We start from the raw sequence: 10,626 nt of genomic DNA on the forward strand, positions 1-10,626 counted from the left end.
CCACGATCTTCATTTCAGAGCCATGTTGGGCCTGCGTTTGCCGCATGGGCCCCGTTCCTAATGCCCGGGATGAAATTGTCAATGGATCAGATGTTTTTCAGGAACATATTATGTACTTATACGATTTGCAGGTATAAGTTTGGGAATGTGCAGGTTACCATTCAGACTAATGCGTCGTTTACAATAGTGAGTGGAATGACATTTTATTGATTGAACGAAAGATAATGATGTGAAAATGATTAACGCAAAAAGAAGTCGATCTCTCATCCCACATACCAGCGAGCATGCTTGCCGAGTATGCAGTTCGCGAGCGGCTCGGCAAGCGGCTCGCTCGTGTATGGGTGCCTTAAAGCCATTATATGAAAATCAATTTTTTGACTGCCTAGTTCCCTTACCAGAGCCAAAATGTCCACAGAGTCGATGTAACTATTGATAGTGCTGAAAAGGCAAGTAAGATCAGATAGAGATCGACGATGTTCCAAGGTGCGAAGTTATGGTGCAGATGTAATATTAGATGTGGAAGCACCTGCTGCTTGCAATGATTTTAATTCAATTTCGTTAATTATGTGGAAGACTGCAGCCTTTGCTTCCAGAATAAAATCTGGCCGAAAGTTCTTAACAGTCGCCGCCATGCTTTTGAAAAATAGTGAGATGGGGTCAGAATCCTGCTCTGATGCCCTGGTAATGTTATGCAGTAGCTTCTGCCTCTCCGCCATGTTTCTTTCAAGTATCTCTAGTATGGCGTTTGAAATACTCCGGCGCCTTTTCGGTGCTGGAGTGGACGTATCGTTTGAGGTCTTCCTCCTTGAAGGTTCTATGTCGAGATCTGTAACAGCTTCGCCATTTTCATTTACATCTGTCGATGCTTCTGCCGCGGCGCTGTTGGTCTCAGGACTCTCCTCGCCGTTGCGCTCAAGCGCTTCAACCTCCTCAGCGACTTCCACATTACTCTGGGTACTGTAATTAAATGAAGAAAATAAATTTTTAAGATTCATTTATTTTAAAAATCATATTGTGCGTAAAAAAAACTGCCTTCGCTCGATTGGTACACTTTTCAAAAACTCCAGGCTGGTTAGCAACGCCCATTTAGATTTTGGCTGTGCTGCCGACCCCGTACCATACTTATTGGCGCGTTTAATTTTCATATAGGTGTCGCGTATGTTACGCCACCTGTACTTGCAGTCACTAGCTGAAATAATTAGATAATACATTTTTTTGCAGGTTCGTTGCTACTGGAGAAACATTCAGGTCGTTATTATTTGCATTTTGAATATCATATGGATACATACAGCGGCTCACGAAAGTATTCCGATACCCCTTGAAATGGAATAACTTTTGAAGTGAAACTTCCGTACGCACGGTACAGTGAATTGACCTCATGCCGCTGAACGTGTAACGACACGTTGCATATCTCTTAGAAAATTGCGGATTAAAAATTGATTTTAACGGAAAAGCGTGCTCTGACATTTCATAAATGAAGTACACTACATAGATTCTAAAATAAAAAATGAATTTATGTCTGGCAATGATTACGAACAAACCCGTCACTGTGTGACGCTGTATTTGTTAGATATTTAGATAAATTACAATTAAATATATTCATTTCATACTTTAGTTATTATAGGCCTATTGCCTCCTTCCTGGAATATGAATCTACGGAAACTTCACAATAATAAAGTGAAATATTCAATAAATTATTTATACTCGTTGAGAATTACCTAACAAATCTAACATATTTCCTACCCGGTGTAAGTATATGTAGATTTTGCATAAGTAAGTTTTACTTCTGTAGTGTGTAGTGTAAAATACACGGTCTTTTTTTGAGCATGTAATAACAATCAACAAAAGAACTTTTATATATTTAAGTAAGTTTTACGGTTATGAACTGAAAATTTCGTCGAAAAGCGACCATTATTTTTTTCTTCGCTATTCCGAACAAATGCAATTTTTTTAAAACGACGAAACACGTCAGCTGGTAACCTAATCCTTCTAGCTTCTCCAAAAAGCTCAAGTCGTTTGGCCCAACTCAAAAAAAGTTATTCTATTTCAAAGGGTATCTGAATACTTTTGTGAGCCAGTGTAAGTGTTGATGCAAGAGACGTATTGAAACAATTACGCGGCAAATCAGTGCCCATATTTTTAACGCAATCTAAAATTTCCGCTTTGGAAAACATTGCAAAAGTCTATATGATGAAATGGAATAGGGTAAAGGCAGGTAATATGGAACATGTGATTTCAAAAACTTGTCAAAAGTAGGGGAATTTGTTTTTTTTTAATAAAACTTGACATGAGGGGACGAAGGGACTAATGCATAATCATATTTACATAGCAAATGTAAAAAAAAACAATTGTTTTGAAATTATAGTAAAAAAAAAACTGAAAAGAGTGAAAATCCGCCGTTCGAAAAAATGGGTCCTAATATGGAACACCTAGGAAATGTGTAATGAAAACTGAAAAATCTTGACTTTTTTTTTACTAAAAATGAAGATTTAGTAAGTAGAAGAAACAAGTAAATAAAAATACATCATTTTTTAAATTTATTCTTGCTTTCCGCGCCTCCTACACGTTGGGTTCTTGAATAATACGTCAGAAGCCCCACATTCTTCGTGTGCCCACTGAAAGCAGTGAATACATTGGGTCTACTCTTCATTGTCATTATTTTTATAATTACCATGGCAAAATAAGCATTCCGCATCGTCGTCGTCATCGTCATTATCAACTCGTTCCATCATGAGTTAACTCCCACCAGGACAAAAGGCTTTAGGTAAAAAGAAGCCAGCATATTTTTGAAATACACGTGCTTTGCAGAAGTGCAACGAACGACCCATCCTACACTTTCACAAAAGCCCGCGCTCCGTCCTTTTACTGCCAATGTACCCGTTGCTTCGAGATAGTCAGCAGACACCACGTGTTTCGGTTCGAAAGGGCCCGAAGAGAAGAGAAACAGAAAGTCTTCGAGTTGCTATAAAGATGAAAAGGCATACCATTCCTGTTTCCGTTTTCGAATACCCTGAGTTCACGTCAGCTACGAGGCGGAACCAGCTAAGCCATAAATTACCCAAAACAAATCGTTCTCTACCGCCGACTTGCAGGGCAATACGGTCATAAACCGCGACCCTGGCGAAATGCTTTGGCCGACCAGCCTGATTAATTTTAAATACGTCTCGCGGAGAGACACAGGAAGAAAGGGGGTAACTCGGTGACTGCGCGTAGTCCCACCTGCTTCGTCCTTCCTTCCAATTAAAGGCAGGACCCTTATCTCTCGAGTATAAGCACGCGCTCGAATTTCAAAACAAAAGCACGCGTCCGATTGGTCCTAATCTAACCAATCTGCCTTGCTTCCCTCTGAAGCGGCCACTGTCTTGAAGAGGCCTTCTTCTCAACCATGTCTCCTCCCCAAGGCCCACCAGTATAAACACGTGCTCAAATTTCAAAACAAAAGTACGCGTCCGATTGGACCTAATCTAACCAATCTGCCCTGCATCCCTCTGAAGCGGCTACTGTCTTGAGGAGGCCCTCTTCACAGCAATATCTCCTCCCCGAAGCCCACCTTCTCTCGCACGGAATACGTCAACGCGTGCTTTTGTTTTGTAATTCTAGCGCGTGCTTATACTCGAGAGATAAGGGATCTGTCTTTAATTTGGAGGAAACACGAAGCAGGCGGGACTACGCGCAGTAAACGAGTTACCCCCCTTCTTCCTGTATCTCTCCCCGAGGTGTATTGATGTTGGATATTACTTTTTAATTGCTAGTTCACAAAAATTAATCAGGCTGGTCGGCCAAAGCATTTCGCCAGGGTCGCGGTTTATGACCGTATTGTCCTGCGAGTCGGCGGTAGAGAACGATTTATTTTGGGTAATTTATGGCTTAGCCTCTTAGCTGACGTGACCTCAAGGGTTTTGGAAAACGGAAACGGGGATTGGTATGCCTTTTCTTCTTTATAGCAACTCAAAGACTTTCTGTTTCTCTTCTCTTCGGGCCCTTTAGAACCGAAACACGTGGTGTCTGCTGACTATCTCGAAGCAACGGGTACATTGGCAGTAAAAGGACGGAGCGCGGGCTTTTGTGAAAGTGTAGGATGGGTCGTTCGTTGCACTTCTGCAAAGCACGTGTATTTCAAAAATGTGCTGGCGTCTTTTTACCTAAAGCTTTTTGTCCTGGTGGGAGTTAACTCATGATGGAACGAGGGAAACTACTTGGGGGTAGAGGAAGTTGTTTGGAAAAAATCCTGTCAGTCAGCTAGCAATCTCGTCCCAGAAATGTTCTCCGCTCAAGAATGTTACGCGATGTTCTGGGTGTACGCCCATCTAAACCCCCAGCGAGGGTACGATTCGGCGTTTGGCGTCAAGATTATTCTCAACGGAGTCAATGATGCCGCAAGACGTGCATAGACGCTGAGGGTGGTCACATCGAGCAACTGCACAACAAAGAGTAATCGGCCCCTTTCAGGGCCACCGATTTTATAACGTAGGAACAACACGTTCCATGAAAACTAAATTAAGTGATCAGTGTTAGTGGCCGTGCAGTGAAGTGAATATTCGGTACATTAACCCGGACGCACTTGACGTTGCGATCCTTACCTTCTGGTGGTGTCGTATACCTGCGATCAGCTGAGCACTGGGCGCAACCCTACCATAAATCTTTACGTCCACCGATGACCAGGATCGACACAGTGACCTACATAGTGACACAGGTTTCCGAAAAGGAAGGAAAGTAATGCCCGAAGGGGTGAGTGTTATTTAATTTATTAGTGATTATTATGTGTAGAAATAAATTCTGTTCGATTTTAGGGTTCAATAACAGTTTGATTTAAAAATATGAAAACAACTCAATCATCGAAATAATTTCCAGTATTGTTAATAACCTTTTGCCATTTTTCTGGTAGGTTACGAATATCACTGCGATAGAAATTCGGTTGCTTTATACCGATTATGTAAATCCAGTCTGAAAGAATTTATTCATACACCTATTATTATTGTTTAAATTTAGTTATGTTGGCCGTGATTAAACTACGGATTTTTACCTCAATAATGAATTATGATCACTTGTCGTACATTTTTTGTTACATTACCTTTTCGTTTATACCTTATTTGAAAATGAAATTTACGTGTTTCTTGTTCTCTCACTTGAAACAATTATTATTTAAGATTCGGCTTTAAAAAAAAACTGTGTAACGCGATTTCCTTCGATGCATGCCGACTTGCTTGTTCGTACCTTCGTAGTACAAGCGCAGCCGCCTACCGCGTAGCCAACGCTACAACGGGAGCTCGGGTGGAAGGCGCGCCCTCTGATTGGTCGGGGGTTTTTGTTAATATCTCGTTAACGAAGCTTCGGACAATATTTTCGCTAAGGAAAAAGTTGTTTCAAATCACCCCCTGAGTCACCCCTTTCAAGGAACTCCGACATTTTTGGGACACCCTGTAGTGGTACGTGGTTTACATAGAGCAACATGGATTGCATTCCTAACGCTAACAATTCACAATCGACCAAAGAATGCTGTTCGATGTGTCCGCTTTCAGAAATTAATTTCACATAATTCGTTGGCGCGGTAGTGTTATGTAGCACGTCTACGAATGTGGCATATTTACTGCTTACAGAGTACATATTTTCGGTCAACCAGGTGAAAATATGATCGATGCAATGTTCGTACGCCAATAGTTTACGCATCGTGGCTTCAGTCATATATATGACACTGCTATTATCGGTGATTTTAATAAGTTGATCATCATGCATACGCGTGAATTCTAGTCGTAAATGGTCAATTACGATGTTAGTTTCGGGCGATGTTGCGTTGCTGCGTAACCGTTGGTGTATGTCCGCCTCGTTTTGTAGTAGGAGCTTCCACGTATACATTGAAAAGCTCAAATCGCTGCCTTTATTGTCGGCTATGGCGATCTCGATGCAGCACGAATCCATGCCAATCCGAATTCCAATAATTAGACGTTTATATGCTGTTGCGGTCAACGGGTAATCACGTCCTAGGATCCGTACGATTGATGATTTTGGTGTTTTGGATGGCCTTGGTGTTGCGGATTCAGAGCTGTAAGAAACATGTAGGTAAGTACACGGGATTAATGCTTCATTCGATTGCGTTTACAGTGAAACAAGTGAAAAGTGTATTTTTTTATTTTAAATCTCATAAGAGATTTATTAAAACAGTATTACAGGAAATGCAGAGTATTTAAGAGAAGAAACATAAAAAAAACAAAGATATCAGTGTGTACATACAGAAGTATACAGTAAGATTGAACCGTTAATTCATCCTAGATACGCAAATTACAGTTGTTTAGGAAGGCAAGAATGGCAAGCTTTAATATTAGGATCAGCAATTAATGACGCGACATCAAGCGGCAAATGAAGATCTATTTTACGCGGCTTAAATATTAGTTTCATTCTTTGGACGTTATATAAGTTACATTGCCATAGGACATGATTAAGAGTTTCGTCTTCAAGATTACATTTGCATTTAGGACTATCGATAAAACCAATACGAGCTAAGGAAGTGGCCAAATGATAGTGATCCACTCTGCTTCTGTTTAAAGTAACAATAAATTGCCGGGATAGTTTTATGTTCTCATACCACGGCGTACGATTGTCACTTTGGTAGTGTTGATAATAGAATTTACCTTTATATATCCCTTGGTCCTTTATTATTTTGGCCGTATGTGAGAAGGCTCTTTTTTTTTAATAACTCCGAAAGATCGGTGAAAGGTATTCTTGGGATGTCTAATGCGCAGGAGACGGTAGCACCTTTCGCCAGCCTATCTACAACATCATTACCCCGGATCCCCGAATGCGACGGAATTCAAAAAAATCTGATTTCATTATTAGGATTGTCGTGGAGAAATTGATTATACTTCTTTTTTATATCAAGAATATAGATGTTAGTTCTGACATCAAACTTAGTGGATTTAATCCTTTGCAACACGCTGAGAGAATCCGAAAAGATGAGAAAGTTTTTATTATTATTGCATAACGCAATATCGAGAGCATCACTTAAGGCAATACACTCAGCTGTAAACACTGAAGCATTTTGGTCTATACTTATTGATGAGCAAATATTTAGATCAGGGCAGAAGCAAGCGGAGCCAACATAATTAGAACTTGGGATTTTACTGCCATCAGTGAATATGGAGAAGGCGGAGGAACTCTTTACCAATCCATCCAGACACAGGTTAGGGTCCTTTTCTTTTTTGAGATCCAGGCCGAGAGAATAGTCAAATGAAATTGTAGTGACCAGCGTACTGAAGTCGTGACAAAAGATATTGAAGTGATTTCGGGAATCTATTCTGTTAGAGTAAACCTTAGAGTATGATATGCATTTGTTTAGTATCCCAATTGAAAAGACAGATTTGTTCTTGAATATGTTAAAATGGCATTTAATTGCATTAAGACAAAGTGAGTTATTGTTAGAGCAGGCTTTTGCAAGAAAGCAATTGCACAGGAACATAGCACGTTCTGTTAGGAGAGGAAGTTTGGATTCAGCTAACATGATGTTTGTGGGAGAGCTTCTGCGGTAACCAAGGGTTACCTTATAGCAGAAAACTGAAGCTTTTCGAGCTTGTCAGATATACTTTGCCGTTTTGGGAAGTGAATGAAACTACCATATTCGAGAATAGAACGGATGAAACTTTTATATAAAGAAATGAGGGTAACAGGGTCAGAGCCCCACCAAGTACCGCGTAAAATTTTATTATATTAAGGGAGAGCGAACATTTTTTGATTATACGGTCGACTTGAGGAATGAAGGACATTTTGTAATCAAATATAATGTCCAGAAAGCGAACAGAAGCGCTGGATTTAACAGAGTAGTCACCAATTTTAATAGCAGAGGAACCAGGAACAATTTTTTTGTTATTAAAATGTAGAAGAACAATTTTACTGGAAGAGAGATCCAGTCCCAGATCAGAGAGATTTTCTTTTATTATTTTAATAGCTTTTTCAATAGCTTTGGTACCTCGCTTAATGGATGTAAATTTGAGGAAGACAGCAATGTCGTCAGCAAATTGGGAAACTGAGATGCAGCTTTGCACGTTAGCCGTAACATTAGAAACATATAAGATGTATAACAATGGACTGAGGACACCGCCCTGCGGAACGCCTTTGAAAACTTTCCTAGGTGCATACCCAGAGAGAGTTGTAAAAATAGACCTTTCGTGAGTCAGGAATTTTATAAACTTTAGTATCTTGAATGAACATCCCAATGACGCGAGTTTGGAAAGCAAGGTGTCAATACAAACATTATCGAATGCACCCTGAATATCGAGGAATGCGGCCAGGAACTCTTTTTTTTTCTCAGCGAAAGCCTCATAGACCTTTAAAGCTAGGATGGTAAGATTATCAAGGCAAGATTTACCATTTCTGAAACCATGCTGGTTGCGAGGGAGAATATTATTATATTCAGCCCATCACTGGAGTCTGTTTTTGATTAACGTTTCGAAGAGTTTGCAAAGACAAGAAGTGAGGGAGATCAGGCGGAGGCCAACGCCGTCGGATTTACCAATAAAGTGGATAAAGGAATGTTTCCAGCTTAATCATTGTCCTTGTACATTCTATTGTAGATATCGAGGAGTAAGATTTTATATTTAACGGGAAGTTTCTTTAATATGTCAAAGTCAATGCCATCAATACCAGGAGCAGATTTTACTTTTTTAGGGTCCAGAGCAGAATGAAACTCTGACAGGCTAAACTGAGAATCAAAGAAAGAGTTATGTTGGCAAGGAGGCACCTATAGAGGATCCGATGGAGCCCAGGGAGGACCGATCTTATCTAAAGCGAGCACAATTTTATTTACATTATCTGAGTTATTAGCACAGTGTTGAGGAGTTACTTTGATCCAGTTATTTTTGAAAATTTTACATTTATCCCATACATATTTGGGATCAGTTTGCAGATTTATACTTTCAGCGAATGACTTAAAGCCCTCCCTTTTTTTTTTGAAAGTTTTAGTAGCTATCGCACACATCTTTTTATAGTTTAATAAATCCTCTAAGTTGTGCGTGTGTTCCCATTTTTTAAAGGAAGCTTTCCGGAGCCTTTTGTCTTTATCGCACTCGGCGTCCCACCAAGGGGCCGGGTTACTCCTTCTCAGATGCGGACAGAACTTTTTTACAGGAGTGCAGCATTTGACCGCTTCCACGATCGCGCACGTGAGCATACAATACTGTGAGGTAGGCGGAGAAAGCTCGTATCCAGTAGAAGTGAATTGAGGGTAAGAATTTTCTAATTCTTCACCAAACTTTAACCAGTCTGTACGAACAGATTTGAACTTAAATGATCTTTTGTTATAGAAATATTTATCCATGTTAACGCTTATGTACATAGGGAAGTGATCAGAACCCCAGGTTTCATCATAGATTCAGTTTTGTCAGAGAGGTTTACGGAGGAGAATACAAGATCAAGATTGGATTTTAGAGAACGATGGATATCAATGTGAGTATCTGTGTTAGCATTGTGTAAGAATACATCATTGTAATCCGCAGCAATTTCAAGTCTCGACCCGTTACTATCAGTATAACGGCAGTTACAATTTTTGTTTTGGACATTGAAATCACCCAGGAATATACAATTGTTGTTTTTATCAACATTCGAAACAACACAATTCCACTGGTCCTGAGAGAGGATGAACCCTGGGGTTCTGTAACAGATTATTAAGTCTAAAGCTGTTTTGAGATTTGAGATTTGAATACCGCAAATCTCAACAGATTGATCCGGAAGTGTGAAGTGTATAGTGACGCGTACGTACCTCATATTGATCAGTTGATGAAGCTGTTGCTGTTGTTGGCGTTTATTGGGATAGCCACTACCGATGGCGGATGGATAGGATGACTCGTTTAAGCTGCGTTTGTACATTTTGATATGCACTATGCATTATTATACCGATCGATGAATACATTGACGCGAATGAAACTTGTTAGTACTCGAGCGTACCTGGTGTAATGAAGTGTACAGGACTACCAAAGTCGCTTTTATACAGATTCACGTACATGTACACTAATGTGTTAAAGTATATTCCATCAGTGATGGCAATAATCACCGAATTCTCCCCCCCCCCCTCACCCACTCTCCACCTCTCACCCTCTCCCCATCCCGCTATCTTTGTCTATTACTACGAAACCATACTCCCGTTGCCAACAATTACGACACAATTGGGCCCTGTACACGTACGTTCTTGCGTGCCACTTTTGCGCGTCAGACGCCAGCGCGGCACGCATTTGGCGTGGCGCGCCGGAACGTCGGAAGGAGCGCGCTCCTTCTCGCAGGCCAGAAGATCGTACCCGTCACTACTTAGAGACAGCAAGTTCGGTCTTGTATTGTGTATTACCTGTTCCATGTATATTATTGATCTGCGAAACGATCGGTAAGACACGATCGCGAAAAATATACGAATTCCTCGATATACCTGGCTTATAGAGGATATCATAAATGCTGTTACTGTAGGGCACACTGAAACATCTATTTTTACGAAGGTACATTTGGTTTACCTGAAGATGCTATAAATTATGGAAATGGTTTATTACTCAGTTATAACGACTGTATTGCGATCTGCATTCTTCTTGCAGACGAAAAGTTTCCACCTCATCGGACGTTCTTGCTCGCATCTTGTGCGTGTTTAGAAGTGTGGCG

General features: G+C 40.5%; 1 protein-coding gene across 1 annotated transcript; it reads right to left on the reverse strand.

The window, feature by feature from the left end:
- Positions 1 to 491: 491 nt before the first annotated feature.
- LOC143366364 (uncharacterized) lies at positions 492 to 9,881 on the reverse strand. The gene is made up of 3 exons (XM_076807414.1): positions 9,746 to 9,881; positions 5,405 to 6,040; positions 492 to 957 (listed from the first exon to the last, which is right to left on the reverse strand). The coding sequence occupies exons 1-3, from the start codon at positions 9,850 to 9,852 to the stop codon at positions 492 to 494; spliced, it is 1,209 nt and encodes a 402-aa protein (XP_076663529.1). The 5' UTR covers positions 9,853 to 9,881.
- Positions 9,882 to 10,626: the final 745 nt, after the last annotated feature.

Source organism: Andrena cerasifolii, chromosome 2 (genome assembly GCF_050908995.1).
Source record: "Andrena cerasifolii isolate SP2316 chromosome 2, iyAndCera1_principal, whole genome shotgun sequence".
Lineage (NCBI taxonomy): Eukaryota > Metazoa > Arthropoda > Insecta > Hymenoptera > Andrenidae > Andrena > Andrena cerasifolii.

Coding starts and splice junctions, on each gene's coding strand:
- LOC143366364 (XM_076807414.1), bottom strand. CDS start 9,852: ATGTACAAACGCAGCTTAAACGAGTCATCCTATCCATCCGCCATCGGT. Junction 6,041..9,745: donor CATCAACTGATCAATATGAG/GTACGTACGCGT, acceptor TGTTTCTTACAG/CTCTGAATCCGCAACACCAA. Junction 958..5,404: donor CTACAGGGTGTCCCAAAAAT/GTCGGAGTTCCT, acceptor ATTTAATTACAG/TACCCAGAGTAATGTGGAAG.